We start from the raw sequence: 19,007 nt of genomic DNA, 5'->3' as shown, positions 1-19,007 counted from the left end.
TAAAATCTAACCTACCCTTGGGCTTCCCTGGTGGCACAGTGGTTGAGAGTCTGCCTGCCGATGCGGGGGACATGGGATCGTGCCCCGGTCCGGGAAGATCCCATATGCCGTGGAGCGGCTGGGCCCGTGAGCCATGGCCGCTGAGCCTGCGCGTCCGGAGCCTGTGCTTCTCAATGGGAGAGGCCACAGCAGTGAGAGGCCCGCATACCGCAAAAAAAAATAAAAAATCTAACCTACCCAATATCATTGCTATCAGATGTAGCTAATATCAGACTATCACATGTATCAAAATTAATTTTCAATGCTTGAAGGTCTTTAAGTGTTTATTCTTCTCATGGAAAGAGTTTGTAATCAGCCTAGATCCACCCAAATTCCTACAATTTACTTCCACAGAAGTGTCCTAAATTACAGTTTCTCAGTATATGTAATGTTCAAGCAAACAGTTAAATACCACTTACCTATCAGACAGTATTGTTTAGTATCCATGGGTCGCTAGTCGTATAGGACACCAGTACAAGAAATAAAAGAATCTCAGTAAGATGTTGAGAAAATAAGACTGATTAGGGTGGAAAAGCATTTGCTTTCTTTTAGCGTTCACCATGTGTAGCTGTGGACACTCATTTTTACTGTGTGCATGAGTCCGAGTGTGGGGCTGGAAGAGGAAGGCTCAGATGTAATAGATTCACAGAATTGATCATTTGCTGAATTTTATGTGAGAGTATGTAGGTTTTGTGTGGTTAGGTAGAAAGATAGACTATATCAGTATGAGTATATTCACAGCTAACTCTTTTTGTAGAATGCTCCATATTTTCCCATTTCTTCTGTGGCCTGGGTAAACACTGCCAGTTGTTAAAAAAGAAATGTCAATATTTGCCAAGGTAAATTAATGTATGTATTAGGGACTTGTTGATTATTTTATAATTGTTTTGCATTTAAACCAATGATTGGCATGTCTAAATAATATCCACTCAGATGTTGACCTTAAGATATAATGTTCTTGAGGATTACCACTCGCGGAAAACCTACTTGATTTCTTTTAGGACCTCATAATATAGGCCATAGCATTTCTGCAGATCTAAAATATTATGTGCGTGAAAATAACAAAATTACTACTTGTAGTAGGTATTCCCTTTCTCTGTTGGGCTCCTAAAACAGCTTTCTTTTTTCCATAATAAGCTATTTGTTCTCACTGCATTTTGCTTTATTTTATTTTTGTCACCTTTGGTGTGCTGTCTTGGTGTACTATAAAGGAACGACACTGAATCAGACAAGCTATAATTTTTATTGCAAGCAGATCTCACGGCAAATTTATAAGCTGAACATGGTATCAGAAATGAAGCTAGAGGGAACATACCTTTGCTCTAAGTTACAAAATGCTCTGCTATTCTAAATTTGAATTACGTTGAAAATAAACTGCTTTTTTCTGACATCAAGAACTTCACACAGGCAACATTTTAATATACTGTTTTAAATTTTTTTTGTATAAAACAGTTTTGCCAGCTAAAAACCTGTTTGTATTATAATTCTACATTCAAGCTCAAAGCTAATATTTAAGGTGATACTATGGCACAGAAACTTGATTATATTAAAGATCCCAACACATGATTTCAATTTACTTTTCACAGAAAGCTAAGAAGGAGTATTAATTTATTTAGCAGTATTTTACTAGTATGACTATTTGAGCAAACCAGTTATATACTTAGATATAGGCATAAACATTGTTCACCCCTACACTATGATCTCACTAAGTGGAAAACTTCTGAAAGTTATAATCAAGATTGATTGACAGAACTACTAGTCAACAAGGAGCCAATCCTATCCTGGGAGGGTTTCTGATGAATCCTAACATGACCTTCTCTAGCCATACACCTTTAGGTCCTAGAAAGTGCAAGCTCTGTACATCTACCTAAACTTGCCCTTGTATTTATAGATATTGAGTGAATGAGTCATGCTATCGTAACCTGTATTGATAAGTTTCATTTCTTCCCCCTGTAACCAGTTTAGATCATCGCTAAACAGTGGGAAATATGTTAAAATGTTAATGTTTTGAATATAGTTTTACTCCTACTGCTGGAAACATTAGTAAATAAGAAGTAAATTGTTCGTTTGAAACAAAATTCTTATTGCTATACTATTACCAAGATAATTATGGTATGTTCCTACCAAATGCCCTGTCACTCTGGTATTAGGTTGCACCCTAGCTACCTGTAGCTCACTTTTATTCCTGCTTCTGCCCTTATTATTTTTTTAAACTTATTTATTTATTTTTGTTTATTTATTTATTTTTGGCTGCATTGGGTCTTTGTTGCTGCACATGGGCTCTCTCTAGTTGCGGTGAGCAGGGGCTACTCTTCATTGCGATGCACAGGCTTCTCATTGCAGTGGCTTCTCTTGTTGTGGAGCACGGGCTCTAGGCGCGCCGGCTTCAGCAGTTCTGGCTCGCGGTCTCTAGAACAGAGGCTCAGTAGTTGTGGTGCACGGGCTTAGTTGCTCCGTGGCATGTGGGATCTTCTAGGACCAGGGATCGAACCCATGTCCCCGGCATTGGCAGGTGGATTCTTCACCACTGCCCGACCAGGGAAGCCCCCCCTCACTATTTATTTATGCTTTCACTTTAGTTTTTACAAATGGTAGAATTAGCTCAATAGTTGTAGGATATTCCAGGAAATTCTTCCCTTCAAATAGTAATTTTTAAGTGCATCATTTTATGCAGCAGAAGTGTAGAGCAAAAAGGAATTACCATGATCTCACTCTTTTCCATAGAGTACATGATACACACTGACAACATAAAACTCAAGAAAATGCAGATTAAATTTTGCTGAAAGTTATCATTAGAAATTGTCACAAATATTCCTCTAACAAACACGACCCATAATGTATTGTTTGCCACACAGTTTTGCACATGATGGAAACGGTGATCTGCAAGAGTATTCCCAATAGTCTTGCCCAATGTTAGTGTTAGTTGCAAAGACCCCCAGGAAATCATGAGCAAACGCCATCTAGAAACAGACCAAAAGGTCAGAGGTAAACGTAACATGACATTCATGGCCCATGATTTTGGAGGGCTGTGGGTATTTGTTCTTGTTCAATATATACTATAGTGCTTCAAAGCATCTGCTCCCATTCTCAGAGGTTAGTGAGTTTGAAGCGTGCCAGCATCTAATTTTGGACAGTATTCCAAAGACACATATTTGTTCTTAAATGTCAGTCATTAGGGTTGGACACCTACACAAATTCAATGAGTTCCAGTGAAGTGGTAATTGGTTCTCCAAGTTAGAAAATATAGAGTGGCTCAGAAACTCAAATATAAGGACATTGACCATCAATTTAGAGACGAATAACCTGGGACAAGTAGATACAATCTGTAACTCAAAGATTGATTTGGAAATTCTGGAGCATTATTCTGTAAAAGAGAAAGCTGAAAACATATTCAGCTATCCAAAAGCATGAAATTTATTCTATTTGAATACAAATAGAAATCTCTCTCTCTCTCTCTCTCTCTCTCACACACACACACACACACACACACACACAAACACACACAGCCACTTAAAACAAATCTAGCAAAATAAATACAGAGAAGAGTCAGCATCTTGCAGTAGAAATAATATGGTTTTGGGAGCTGGTCAGATCTACATTTGAATTCTATCTCTATCCCACACTGAGCTAGTCCTTTATTCCCTCTACTTAAGTTTTCTTACCTATAAAATGGGTGAAGTAGTTCTGAGCATGAGGCATTGCTGTAAGGATACTGTGTGCCAACTGCCTAGCATGTATGTAGTAGCCACTCAATAAGTAATGGCTATTACAAGTACTAATTTTTAAGTATACATCTACTTAAACATGTTGTTTATACAAAACGTAATTATTTTATAAAAATATTTAAGCCTTGCCACCTAAAAGAACATAGGCTTAAGGCTTGTAATGTATTGACATTTTTTAAAACCTAAATGATTATATGACTATCTAGCAATGTAATTTAATTTGTCTTTGATGGAATTGCTAGATTTTTTTTCACAGTGAAAACAAAAATAGCATTGCCTATCACTAGAAATTCCACCTTTCCTTCAGTAATGATTTTTGTCTTCTCGTGATCTATGTAAGTGCCATACACTGTTAAAGCAATTCTCCTTATATATTACATCTTAATATTAAGAAACAACAAAATAAGAAAAGCAATTTGACATTTGTATTTACATATATTACTTTTTGCTTCTTTTAACTTTATTTCCACTTGAAAATATTCAGTACTCTTTCTTGTGTCTCTCTGCTCTCCCAATAATCAAGGTCTCTCCAGGACCTTTCCAAGCAAACAGATATCCCTTATGGCACAGTCCTGGACTCTGCGGTATATGAACATGTTCGCATGAAGGGAATGAATCCTTTTGAGAGGGACAGCATGTATTCCCAAATGTGGCGGATGATCAACCGAAGCAATGGATCAGAGAATAACGTTCTGGAGTCCCAAGCAGGCATTCAGAAGGTACTGGCCATAGTTCTTCATTCATAGTTTACCATTTTCTCCCCCATATTGGAATTGCTAAGCTGAGTTTGGTTTACTTCCTTTTTAAAATTTTAACTTTGACATAGAGTTTTCAGTTAAATTATACCTTTTATTGATTTAAGAAGATTTTGAGGTAACTCGCTGTACCAGTAGAGGAAATTGACAGATTTCTGTGGTGTGTCTAAAGGATCCTTTTCCAATGGAATTCCAAAGCTAGAAAACATGAGCTGGTATTTTGTTCAGAACAGGGTCAAGGACATATGCACATGAAGACTTGAAAAGATTTTGACAAATCCCATTCCAAATATCATTCAGCTTATCCAGTTTTTTCAAATGATTCAGGGTATTTTCTACACTGCATTTGTTTTTCGATGAAAAGTTTATGTTATGATTATGTGAAGCTCTCTGTGAGTAACAGTTAATCTTCTCCACAAATAAGGTTTCTACGAAAGTCTGTTTCTGTTTCCAAAAGTGAAAATCTTTATTTATATCTTATTTTTATAAAACCATCATTTAGAAGTTATTTTAAAAAAAAACACAACTTAGAAAGCAGTCCTTTGTGTAAAAAACATGAAGCTACTTTTTATTCTGGGCCGTGGTTTATAAACTTCTACACAGAAGTAATTCTTTCTTCCTCAGACCCCATCAACCTCCATGAGAGAACTGAATGATTTTTGCTTGAAATTATCCCAGTGGCTATTAGGATGAAAATCCTAAGGGTTGGCATTCAATAAGTAATTATGGGACGACTGACTGAATGAATGAATGTCTAATAGCAGCATCAATGATGGTATATACTTTTTTTATGTAACGTTTCACAGCAGAATAATTTGGACTCCAAGTCTGAGTTCCCTGTTCGAAAGGCAAACTCAATAATACCATGTTGGAGAATGTTTTGATGACTATAAAAGTTATTCTGCCACAGGATCTAGCATTATTCTGTGCCTTTTCATATGTTTTCCTTTATCTGCTGTTGCTATTGCGATGGTTCCCTAGCATCACCCTGGTAATTTTTTCAGTCTCTACATTGATATCATTATTTAAAAACTGATAATGGTGACATAAACCTCTTTGCAAGTACTAATGATGCTTTTAAATAAGAGAATGTCCTTGAAATGTTATCAATGGCCTCTAACTCCTTCATCCTCATTATATTAATCCCAGTTTCCCAGGGCCCAGGTATTGATCCTCTTGTCTTTGTCCAGAGGCCCATTGGCTTTTAGAAATTAAACACAGTGCCCTCCAATTATTGGGGGCATGGAGTGGGGGGCAGGTGAGATTGGGCAGGTGAATGGACCTGTACTATATGTTGTCTGGGGGAGAAGGGAGGATAGGTTTTAGGATTTACTAGGTACTCATTGTATGTGAATGAATTTAAGCCTCAGAATAATGGTTTTGGGAAGAGTTATTTTCCTTCATATTGTCTACTGTTAAAAACAGTTTTGCTTTCTTGCGTATAAGGATAAATTGAAGTTCACAATTTGTATTTCTATCCATTTTAGATCCAAAGCTCCTCACACTTTACAGCTTTTTTCTGTACCATAACATTCCAGAGAAAATTCATTTTCTTTTCTCCAGACATACAGATTCAGAATAAAAATAACTTTTAAACATATATATTCACCAATTCATTCATTCATCCAATATTTGCTAAGTAACAGTTATGTACCAGGCACTGAGGTAGGAACTGGAGGTAAACTCAACCACAGAGGAATGACCACTGGATTCATGAAATACAGGGTCTGGTGGGAGAGAGAGAAAAGGAAACTAAAATATATGATCAAACAAAATGACTTAAATTGTGACAAATGCTATCAAAAAGACAAATAGGGTGCTATTGTAGAAATTAAGAAGGAAATCTATTTGAGAAACAGTGATCAGGTAAGTTCCCAGAGGACATAAGATATTATCTATGATCTGCCTGATAGAAGAGAGGGTGACAGAGCATCCAGGCAATGCTTAGTATAAGCTAAGGTCTGAAGGTCCATTCAAGAAACCAATTTAAAATCAGCATGAACTGGAGACTATTGAATGCAAAAATGTGGAATGAGTTTAGTATGCAGGGGATAGATCAAGTAGGACCTTGCCCGTTATTAAGAACTTGGATTTTATTTGAATGGCAAAAAATGCTGCTGAAATAGGGAAATGTTATGATTCATTTTTATCTGTCAAGATCACTATAACTGATATATGGGAATTGGGTAAGAGTATGCAAAGAATAGAAATAGTGAGACCATAAGAAACTTGTAACTTTCTGAAGTAGCCAGTCAAGTAAATAAGACCTCGTTTTATTTTTTGTTCCCATGTTCTTACACACACACACACACACACACACACACACATACACACACACACACATTACCCTTCATTCCTGGTATTAATACAAACTGGTTACACTTCCTACATCCTGGTATTTTCAATATAATATATAAATCATAGAGATATAGGACATCAGTTGCTACATAGAAGCTTTAAGCAGTCATGTATGTAAGATATACATATATATCTTCTAAGGTCTTCTAAGTGTTCTTTAAGAAAACCTCTTAACTTTTAAGTATGTACATACAGTTTCCTACATTTTCTGGGTTTTTTTTTTTAATTTAAGTTATTTGGCCATATGGAATTTAATTTGACCTATGTGTAAATGTAAAAGTAAACTGTAAATATTTACACTGAGAAAATTCCTGAGATTCTATGAAATAAAATTGTTTTAGACTCAGCTATTGACAGTCTTGCAGCATATGCTGAGAAATTTAGTTACTCTTTAGGCTTTCATGTTTCTTTATTCTTTTATTTTTATTTTTTTTTTGTGGTACGCGGGCCTCTTACTGCTGTGGCCTCTCCCATTGCGGAGCACAGGCTCCGGACACGCAGGCTCAGCAGCCATGGCTCACGGGCCCAGCTGCTCCGCGGCATGTGGGATCTTCCCATACCGGGGCACAACCCGTGTCCCCTGCATCGGCAGGCAGATTCTCAACCACTGCGCCACCAGGGAAGCCCCAGGTTTCTTTTTATTTAAATATGTAGCCATTCCATCACCTTTCAACTTGGGCTAGTGTTTCTTATGCTGTTGTTAAATGTCATACATTAAAAAAAAAAAAGCTATTATGAAGAGTAGAAAGAACTCTGGTTTTAGAAAAAACTATCTGGTTTTCTTTCTTGGTTCTTCCAGTTCTCAGCTGTATAACGTTGGGCAAATCACTTGATTTCTCTAAGACTCACTCTACTCAGCTATAAAATTATCACAGTGTGAGAATTAAAAGCCTGGGCTTTGTAGGCATACAACCTAGGTGTATATCCAGTTCATATTTTTAAGTAAAATGTGTAAATGTGACTAGTTACTTAAAATCTCTGAGGCTCAGAATTTTTATCATCATATTGATAATTTCTACCTCTTACGGTTTTTCTCATTATTAAATATATATATGTAAAAGCATCAATAAATAGTTCGATTAGAATAATAAACTCTTAAGATGATCCTGAAGTTTATATGAAAGAATGTATGTGTGATTTGTTATTACAAAGCATTATTATTTGGTATTTCCTAAGGTTAACCTAAAATTATGACATAATAAAAAAGATAATGCAATAAAAGAAGTAGAGAGCAATTTCTGTTCCCTGATAGTCTGCTGATAAAGAGGGCTTATGATTTTAAAACTACACATCAAGGCCCCAAGTATTTATTACACCCCATGTACTCAGTTTTTGGATTTACTAGAGGAGTAGTGAAGAATGTTTTTATTAATTTATAATGGAAAATATCAAAGTGAAATTTGCTGATTGTATATATTTCTTCCAACCAATATCAGAGACAGCTGAACACTGATTAGACAGAGACTAGGTAGTTATAATAAAATGTATCTTGGTTCCGTTTTCAAGGTCTTAGCCAGTTTTTATTAAAACACAAAACCAACCAACCAACAAACAATAGCCTCTCACCTGCTAAAGCTCACTGGAGTTCATGAGATTGAGAACTACAATACATGGAATGTGGCTGATGGGCTCTTCCTCAAGTAACCGGTCTTGCACACACATCTCACACAGCAGCTTCCTGTTCTCTGTCACTGATTTCTAATTTGTGCAGGCAGAAAAGACCTCTGAGGTCTTCTAGGTCAATATTCCGCAAAAGACCAAACTTCTACCTTTGACAGGAATTCATATATATAGTAATTCCCTTCCAGCAAAGACTGCATCCCTGTGAAAACAGTCCTCCCAATCTAGGTGTAATTTTGAATAGATCCCATTAATGCCTCAGGTTGTGCTTGTTTCTAATTGTGCTGCCAGTCTCTTTAAGTTTCTCTTACTTGAAGGTAGGTCCTGGTTGCTTCTAACGTCTTTGTTCTGCTCATACCAAAGAAACCTGTACAAATGAGGATTAGGTAAATGAGTTCTGATCTGCTCTTCTTGGGAGACATTTTGCCTGTACCACACTAGCCTAATTAAACTAGAAGAAATGTTTCTGCCTTCCTCTTCCTAGGACGTTTTGCATAAGTAGGAAAAAAATGTGATTTGAAAAATATAACAGTTCTCTTTCTTTTTGTTGTGTGGTACGCGGGCCTCTCACTGTTGTGGCCTCTCCCGTTGCGGAGCACAGGCTCCGGACGCGCAGGCTCAGCGGCCATGGCTCACGGGCCCAGCCGCTCCGCGGCACGTGGGATCCTTCCAGATCGGGGCACGAACCCTTGTCCCCTGCATCGGCAGGCGGACTCTCAACCACTGCGCCACCAGGGAAGCACTAACTGAGTTCTTTAATGAATTCATTCAACAATTATTTATTCATCAAAACAGCCAGTGTTTTGATCACTGGAGTGAACATAATGAAAAAAAAAAATGCCTCATGGAGTTTACATTCTAGTGGAGGGGGCAGACAATAAATAAGATAAATATGCTGTATTTCAGCAGTGAGAAGAGTTAAGGAGTAAAACAGAGTTGGAGAGAAAAGAGGGACATGGAAACGGAGATGGTCTGCCTTGTTAGATCAGATGGCCAGGGAAAGCTTCACTAAGAAGCTTTGGAGAGAGAGAGGTGTGTATCTGGGTGAAGTGTTTCCAGGCAGAGGGTCAGCTAGTGCAAAGGCCCTGAGGTGGGAACATGCCTGGATGTTCTAAGACTATGAAGGGGTCTAGGATAGCTCTAGAAATAAAGGGTGTATCAGGAGTGCAGCAATGTCAGAGTGGTAGAGGGCCAGATGGTAGGGAGGAAACATATCATATACGGTCTTGTTACTCACAGCTAGTCCTGTGAACTAGCAGCATCAGCATCACCTAAGAGCTTGTTAGAAATGCAGACCCTTAGGCCCCACCTGCGCCCTTGTGGATGGGAATCTCATTCTAACAAGATTCCCAGGTGATTCATATGCATGCTAAAGTCTGAGAAGTGCTCATACAGGGCCATATAGGGCATTCTAAGTGGGCTTTTACTCTGTGTGAGATTTGAAACTTAGGAGTGCGTTTTGTTTGTTTGTTTGTTCTTGCGGTACGCGGGCCTCTCACTGTTGCAGCCTCTCCCATTGTGGAGCACAGGCTCCGGATGCACAGGCTCTGGACGCACAGGCTCAGTGGCCATGGCTCACGGGCCCAACCTCTCCACGGCATGTGGAATCCTCCCGGACCAGGGCACAAACCCGTGTCCCCTGCATCAGCAGGCGGACTCTCAACCACTGCGCCACCAGGGAAGCCCCGAAACTTAGGAGTGTTTTGAACAGAGAGTACGTAACATGATCTAACTCATACTTTGGCAAATCATATGGCTGCTGTATTGAGGAAAAACTGGAGGTGACAGTGTGGTGGCTGGAAATCAGTTAGGAGGCCACGATGGTGACTCGGCAACATTCCAAAACCACAGCAATGGAAAACCATCCCTGTTAAAACCCAAATACATCTTGGAAGACTATGATTTTAAGTAACTATTAGCATTAACACATTAATGGAATTTAGTCTATCAGATTATTTTGGGAGAGACTGGAACACAAGACAGGTAATTTTTAAGAATCGATGGAGAAACTTCTACATCACAGGTAAGCATCTGACCAGGAATAAAGGATCTCTGTGTAGCACTGAAATAGAAAAGTTCCTGATTAATAAGAGGGCAGTGTTCATTTCCTGATAGCCTGTTATGTCTCAGGGGGTGAATGACAAATTATTCTAAAACCTCAGCAATAAAGACTACTAGGGAAGAGAAGAAAGTCAGTATTGGTAGGATAACTCCTGTCCTAGCCAAAGGATCCCAGCGATAACTACATAATACTTCAGACTATATATTTCAAAGGGGATATAAACTCTGATGGATGCTATGGCAACAGGAAGTGGGTAGCAGTGCTGGCAGCAGCCATATTCAATCAGAAAGATAACATCAATCTGTAAGGTTGTCTGCTTAAGTCCCAGAGCACTATGGGGGAAGAGGACTTGACAAGGTACAGGTGGGGCATCAAGGCTCCAGCCAAGCCACTGGTCTTCGGGGCCCAGTTTTAATCTTAGCTGGAAAACTGGAGTGTTGAAATGAAAGCCAAAACAAAAGACTGATCATATCACATGGGCCAATATTAAGGATTTTATAGGACTGGAGCAGAAAGAAAAATTCAAGACACTATTCAATGATGAAGTAAGACTCTACCCAATGTATCCATCTCTGGCTGAAAAACTGGGTGGATTGAACCTGTTGTTTTACTTCCTCATTCAACACATATTCATTGAGCACCTATTATTTACCAGGAACTCTTCTAGGCACTGGGAGGCACACCAAAATAAGCAAAGTCCCTGCCCGAATGGAGATTATACTGTAGTGGAGAGAAAACAATAGACAAGCACATAAATATGTGCTGTAAGGAAAAACTGGAAGACTGAGAATGAAAGGGAGCAGAAGCAAGAAGAGGGATGTTGCCCTCACATAGTGGGTGGTCTCAGAAGACATCTCTGAGAAAGTGAAAGAGGACAGTTTATGAGCCATGAAGATAGTGGGGAGAAAAGGAGGATGGCAAGTACTTCAGCAGAAGGAACATTGCAAAATTCCTGAGGCAGAAGCTAGTTTGACATGATGGAGAGGAGTGTCAAAAAGACCGACGTGGGGCTTCCCTGGTGGCGCAGTGGTTGGGAGTCCTCCTGCCGATGCAGGGGACATGGGTTCGTGCCCCAGTCCGGGAAGATCCCACATGCCGCGGAGCGGCTGGGCCCGTGAGCCATGGCCGCTGAGCCTGCGCGTCCGGAGCCTGTGCTCCGCAACGGGAGAGGCCACAACAGTGAGAGGCCCGGCGTACTGCAAAAAAAAAAAAAAAAATGTGGATGCTTCAATCCCACTAAAATTCCAATCGTATCATTTTTAAAATTTTTATTTTATATTGGAGTATAGTTGATTAACAATGTTGTGTTAGATTCAGGTGTACAGCAAAGTGACTCAGTTATACATATACATGCATCCATTCTTTTTCAAATTCTTTTCACAATTAGGTTGTTAAAGAGTATTTGAGCACAGTTCCCTGTTCTATACAGTATGTCCTTGTTGGTTTTCTGTTTTAAATACAGCAGCGTGTACATGTCAATCCCAAACTCCCAGTCTATTCCTCCCCCCAACCCTTCCCTCCTGGTAACCATGAATTCATTCTCTAAGTCAGTGAGTCTGTTTCTGTTTTGAAAGTAAGTTCATTTGTATATTTTTTTTAGATTCCACATATAAGCTATATCATATGATACTTGTCTGTCCCTGTCTGACTTAGTTCACTTAGCATGATAATCTCCAAGTCCATCTGTGTTGCTGCAAATGGCATTCTTTCATTCTTTTTAAAGGCTAAGTAATATTCCATTGTATATATGTACCACATCTTCTTTATCCATTCATCTGTCAAATTAGTACAGCCGCTATGGAGAACAGTATGGAGGTTCCTTAAGAAAATAAAAATACAGCTACCACATGATCCAGCAATCCCACGCCTGGGCATATATCCAGTGAAAAACATGGTTTGAAAGGATACATACACCCCAATGTTCATTGCAGTGCTGTTTACAATAGCCAAGACATGGAAACAACCTAAATGTCCAACCAATTGTATCTTTTTTTAAGCTATAATTGACATATAACATTATCTTAGTTCCAGATGTACAACATAATGATTCAATGTTTGTATACATTGCAAAATGATCACCACAGTAAGTCTACTTCATATCCATCAACATAGTTACAGATTTGGTTTTTTTGTGATGAGAATTTTTAAGGTTTATTCTCTTAGCAACTTTCAAATATGCAATACAGTATTATTAACTATGGTCACCATGCTGTATATTACATCCGCATGACTTACTTATTTTATAACTGGAAGTTTGTACCTTTTGACCCTTTTTACCCATTGTAATCTTAATTGAGGAATGGAAGGCATCTGAATATCTTAGATCATTTCAGGTGATACTTTTTTTTAACATCTTTATTGGAGTATAATTGCTTTGCAATGGTGTGTTAGTTTCTGCTTTATAACAAGGTGAATCAGTTATACATATACGTATATCCCCATATCTCCTCCCTCTTGTGTCTCACCCCTCTAGGTGGTCAGAAAGCACTGAGCTGATCTCCCTGTGCTATGTGGCTACTTCCCACTAGCTATCTATTTTACATTTGGTAGTGTATATATGTCCATGCCACTCTCTCACTTCATCCCAGCTTACCCTTCCCCCTCCCCGTGTCCTCAAGTCCATTCTCTATGTCTGCATCTTTATTCCTGTCCTGCCCCTAAGTTCTTCAGAACCTTTTTTTTTTTTAGATTCCATGTATGTGTGTTAGCATACGGTATTTGTTTTTCTCTTTCTGACTTATTTCACTCTGTATGACAGACTCTAGGTCCATCCACCTCACTACGAATAACTCAATTTTGTTTCTTTTTATGGCTGAGTAATATTCCGTTGTATATATGTGCCACATCTTCTTTATCCATTCATCTGTCGATGGACACTTAGGTTGCTTTCATATCCTGGCTATTGTAAATAGAGCTAAAATGAACATTGTGGTACATGACTCTTCTTGAATTATGGTTTTCTCAGGGTATATGCCCAGTAGTGGGATTGCTGGGTCGTATGGTAGTTCTATTTTTAGTTTTTAAAGGAACCTCCATACTGTTCTCCATAGTGGCTGTATCAATTTACATTCCCACCAAAAGTGCAAGAGGGTTCCCTTTTCTCCACACCCTTTCCAGCATTTATTGTTTGTAGATTTTTTGATGATGGCTATTCTGACTGATGTGAGGTGATACCTCATTATACTTTTGATTTGCATTTCTCTGATGATTAGTGATGTTGAGCATCCTTTCATGTGTTTGCTGGCAATTTGTATATCTTCTTTGGAGAAATGTCTATTTAGGTCTTCTGCCCATTTTTAGATTGGGTTGTTTGTTTTTTGATATTGAGCTGCATGAGCTGCTTGTAAATTTTGGAGGTTAATCCTTTGTCAGTTGCTTCATTTGCAAATATTTTCTCCCATTCTGAGGGTTGTCTTTTCATCTTGTTTATAGTTTCCTTTACTGTGCAAGAGCTTTTAAGTTTCATTAGGTCCCGTTTGTTCATTTTTGTTTTTATTTCCATTTCTCTAGGAGGTGGGTCAAAAAGGATCTTGCTGTGATTTATGTCACAGAGTGTTCTGCCTATGTTTTCCTCTAAGAGTTTTATAGTGTCTGGCCTTACATTTAGGTCTTTAATCCATTTTAAGTTTATTTTTGTGTATGGTGTTAGGGACTGTTCTAATTTCATTCTTTTACATGTGGCTGTCCAGTTTTCTCAGCACCACTTATTGAAGAGGCTGTCTTTTCTCCATTGTGTATTCTTGCCTCCTTTATCAAACATAAGGTGACCATATGTGTGTGGGTTTATCTCGGGGCTTTCTGTCCTGTTCCATTGATCTATATTTCTGTTTTTGTGCCAGTGCCATACTCTCTTGATTACTGTAGCTTTGTAGTATAGTCTGAAGTCAGGCAGCCTGATTCTTCCAGCTCCATTTTTCTTTCTCAAGATTGCTTTGGCTGTTCAGGGTGTTTTGTGTTTCCATGCAGATTGTGAAATTTTTTGTTCTATTTCAGGTGATTCTGATTCAAAATAAAGGTTGAAAATCAGCATCATAATATTTTGAAGCCATTTAAATGACTTTGGCTTTTACTCTGAGATAGGAAGCCAAGGAAGGGTTGAGGACAGAAGAGTGACACGATCTGACTTACTTTTTCAAGGTCCATTTTAGGTGCAGTATAGAAAATAGGCAAGGGCTAGAAGCAGGGAGACCAGTGTGGAGGACACTGTAATCATCCAAGTGAGAAATGATGGTGGGTAGACCAGAGTGGTTATGGTGGAAGTTGTGAGAAGTGGTTGAATTTGAATATATTGTGAAGGTAGCTCTGACAAGATTTTCTGAAAGATTGAATGTGGGGTATGAAAAAGAGGAGTTAAACATTAGTCCAATGTCTTTGGCTTAAGTAATTGGAAGAATGAATTTGCCATTTATTGAGACTGAGAAAACTATGGGAAGAGCAGATTTAAAAAGTCAAATGAAAAATTGCCTTTGGCATGATAGTTAATATGAAATGCTTCTTAATTATCCAGGCAAAGATGCCAAGAGAATTGCTGCAGATATGAGTTGAATGTTTAAGAGAAAGTTCTAGCTGGAGATAAATGTTTGGGGATGACTAGCATAGTGTTTGCCTTTTAAAGTCATAAGACTCCATGATATCACTACAGATGTGTGTGCATCTAGAGAAGACAGATTGCTAAACTTATCCCTGGGAAAATTTGGTATTTACAGGAGGGAGAGATTTTAAAAAGGGTATAACAGATTCAGGGAATGATCAGCCAGTGAGGCAGGAGAAAGAGTGTTTTTTTTAGAAGCCAAGTGAAAAAAGTGTTTCAAGGAATTTCAAATGAACAACTGTCAAATGATGCTCATGGAGCAGGTATAATGAAGACTAAGAATTAATGATTTATTTGGTGACCAGTAGTCACTGGTGACCTTGAAAAGAGCAGACCTGGTAGAGTGAAAGGAGAAGGAATTAAAATTAGATTGGAGGGAAAAAAAGAACAAGGAAAGAGGCAATGGAGATTATGAGAATAGGCACTTTTTAAAGGAATTTCCTTCAAAGGAAATGCTGAAGAATGGGTGGGGTTCCTGGAGCGAGGTATGAAGTTCAGGGAAACTTTTTATGAAGGAGGATATACAATGTCTGTATACTGATGGGATGATATAGTAAGATGGGAAAATTCATCATGCAGGAGAGAGACAGGGAACTGCTGAGATCCAGTGCACAAGTGGAGGATTTGGATTTAGGAACATAATGCATCCATAGTAAGAGGAAAGAGGGTAGAGCATATTGACATACATTCAGATAGGTTGGAAGATATGGTGGTGGGAGCATATGGGAGTTCATTTTTGACTGCTTGTATTTCCTCCAAGAAATGGGAACCAAGGTCGTCACCAAAATGTAAGAAGATAGAGATTCTGGAGATTTAAAGAAAGAGAAAGTAGGAATGGTTGTTCTGGAGAATGGGAGGGACAGTAGACTAGTGAAATGTAATGGGACTCCCAGACAAGCCTAAAGACTCCTTTGCAACAGTATTCGTGACTGTAATTTGGGACCCATCAGCGTGATTGTGGGGGATTCTCTAGCCTCCCTATCTTCAGCTGCCTGAGCGTAAACATGGAGTCCAGAGAGCAGACTTCATCACAATTGGTTTTTGCCAGATAAGCATGGTAGAAGACAATGAGATGGGAGAGTTAAGAGTGTATGTAAAGAAATGATCTCTATTATGAATCATGGAATCTGAGCTGTATAGGAAGACAGTTACAACACAAGGAAATTGAGGCTACCAAAAGGGTGGCATGAGCAATGGACTTAGGTCTAGATGTGACTGAAGCATTGTTGGAGTCAGTGAGCCAGAAGGATGAGATTGGAAATAACATGAAGTTGGTTCTGAGATGACACATCTGAAATTGAGATGATGAGGAGAATTCTGGCATTGGAGACGGTATGACATGAGAGTGGGTGGCCTGAGGTGGGAGGAAAGACACGATCTTTGGAGAAGAAGAAGCCAAGAGACTGAGAAGCCAAGTACTGAGAAAGAATGTCTATGTGAATAATCAAATCACCAAGAATAACCACAGAACTAGAATTTGAGGGTGACAGAGAGGCAAGTGATAAAATCTTCAAGCAAGTTTGGAGGAGTGACAGAATCAGCAGATGACTGCAGTAAGAGTGAGTAGCAGGTAGTAGAGTCTGATAACATGAGCTTCAAAGCTAGAGGACATTAGAGACAAGGGTCCAGAATCAGTTCAAGGGGCAAGGAGAACACCTACCCTGATCCAGCCACAGTGATATGACTGTTGTAGAAGAGAAAAATAGCCACCACTTGAGAAGACCAAAGGCAATGTGGTATCCCCAGAGGAGAAGCAGGTTCCACTTAGCAAAAGAAAGTTAAAGGAAATTAAAAAAAAAAAACAAAAAAAAAACAGATTGAGGGTATAGGCAGGGTAACTGTATGTCCTGGTTTGGGACAACCTTGATTTTGCCAGGTGTCCCACTCTCAGGATTATTCCCATCAAAACAGTAAATTGTATGATCTCCCTAGATATAGGGATCATGGTGGTTCCATAGATCAGGAAGAGTCTGGACAGTTGGAAAGGAATGGGAAAATTGGTCAAAACAAGGCAGTGTGCAGAATCCAATCAATAAGTGATGAGGAGTGACTTGGAAGTCTTAGATTTTTCATGGTGATGGACACTCAGTGATCTAGAAACAATATGGACTTCAGACTCTAGACAGATTGGCTAGTTGGTGAATGTGAGGTGACAGGAGGGGTGAGCATGTTGCCAGGGTCACGGTGACAATGGCAGGGTGGAGGCCTGACAAAGAGCAGTCTTACCAGGGGCCGAAAGATTTGAGGGCATTACTTCCTACAGCTGAGGGACTCTGTGAGAGGTAGCATCTGACAAGTGAGAACCAAGTTCATAAAAGAAAAAGAAAGCTGCAAGTAGAAAACAAATTTCAACTGCTACTTAGTTTTACATATAATAATTTTTAGTCTTATGTGCTTCAAACCCATGAACTACACTGGTCATATTCTCTTCTGGTTCTTCCATTCCCCTTCCTCTTAGAGTGCTATAATGTCTTTTGGCATTGAGTAAAAATGCCAGAGTAGATGACAGTTCATGAGCCAGCAGCAGAGAGAGGGTAAGAGCTAACTTGAGCTTCAGTAAGTGGCGTGGTAATATACTGACTAGGTGCATGACCTTAACACTGGGGTTAAGCCCTTATTATAGAAATGAATAATCAGACTGAATACAACTTGAGGGAAAAACAAGACAAAATACTAAACAGCTTGGGTCTATGAAAATGCCAAGAGTCCTGAGCTGTCATGCCATGGGGTTTAGAGGTAGCAGTGCATTTGCTACATTTGCCCTTTTGCCAAATGATTCAAATAAATATATGATTCACTGTAGCACTTCACCCTGCAGCTGGGAACTCAGATCCCACTGGCATATTTTCTGCTCTCAGGGAATCAGAGTTTTTAGGTCAGTGTCAGTTATCACACAGTGAAAGAAGAGAACCAGTGAAAGAATGGAAAAATACATAAAGATCATTTCTAGCAGCCTGCCAGTGCATTTCTGATGCCTGGGATTGGTTTGTTTTTTTTTTAAATTATATTATTTTTTAAAACTTATTTTTGTTTCTAATAATCTTCATGGATGTTTGAAATCAATTAGTCTTGATTAGATCTTTTCTCAAAGAGGAAAGGAGAAACCTAAAACCATGTACTTCTTAGGCAGTCCTAAGCATTTTAACTTGAGTTAGAATATGTCAGGTCTTATAGCACACAAAGCAAACTACAAATAAAGATTTTTTTCCTAGATGCCCAGAAAAAATATATATGTATAATTCTATAAATTAAAGTAAAAATAATAAAGTGGTGTCATATATATAAAGATGACACTACTAACCCACCATTCACAGAGCATGTACTTTAAAAATTGCTTTTTTTATATAGTGATTTAATCCATGATGAAAGCTAGACCTGCTGCAATTCTTCTTTTAATTAGTTACATCTGATTCCAATTCATCTGTTCATTCACTCATTCCTTTAATCTACAAACATTTATTCAGGGGCTAATAAGTACCAGAAACTACGTATCTTAGGTACAGAGGATGCAGAGACGGATTAGTTTAGTGAGGATGGGGCGGTAAAATGCAGAATAGCAGCTACCCCACGGAGAGATATACAGGGTATTATGAGGACACAGAGAAAGGGAACCTAGTGTAGCCTGGGGGATGAGGCTTGTTCAGATCACAGAGGCTTCCAAAAGGAGTAATGTCAAACTTAGAACAAGCAGGATTTAATTAAGTAAAGGAGAGAGAGGAAGAAGTAGGATACGGAGGAGAGAGCCTGAACGAAAGCATGGAGGTGAGCAGAATAGTGTACGTGCAGAAGACAGAAAGCAATTACAGTTAGATATAAGGTGCTTGTATTAGGGTTTTCTAGAGAAATAGGACCAATAA

The 19,007-nt window shown here is 38.8% G+C and overlaps 1 protein-coding gene across 3 annotated transcripts in view; it reads left to right on the top strand.

Moving 5' to 3' along the window:
• GRID2 (glutamate ionotropic receptor delta type subunit 2) overlaps positions 1-19,007 on the top strand; it is a gene marked incomplete at both ends in the record, with an annotated part of 1,386,303 nt that overhangs the window by 1,119,257 nt on the left and 248,039 nt on the right. For all 3 annotated transcript variants that reach the window (XM_079709016.1, XM_079709017.1, XM_079709015.1), the window contains one exon: positions 4,288-4,483. In XM_079709016.1, the coding sequence (XP_079565142.1) occupies positions 4,288-4,483 (196 nt within the window). The remainder of the gene's footprint in view (positions 1-4,287; positions 4,484-19,007) is intronic.

This window comes from Hyperoodon ampullatus (genome assembly GCF_949752795.1).
Source record: "Hyperoodon ampullatus genome assembly, chromosome: 1".
NCBI lineage: Eukaryota > Metazoa > Chordata > Mammalia > Artiodactyla > Ziphiidae > Hyperoodon > Hyperoodon ampullatus.
The sequence above is the reverse complement of the archived record's forward strand: the minus strand, read 5'-3'. Positions and strand labels throughout refer to the sequence as shown.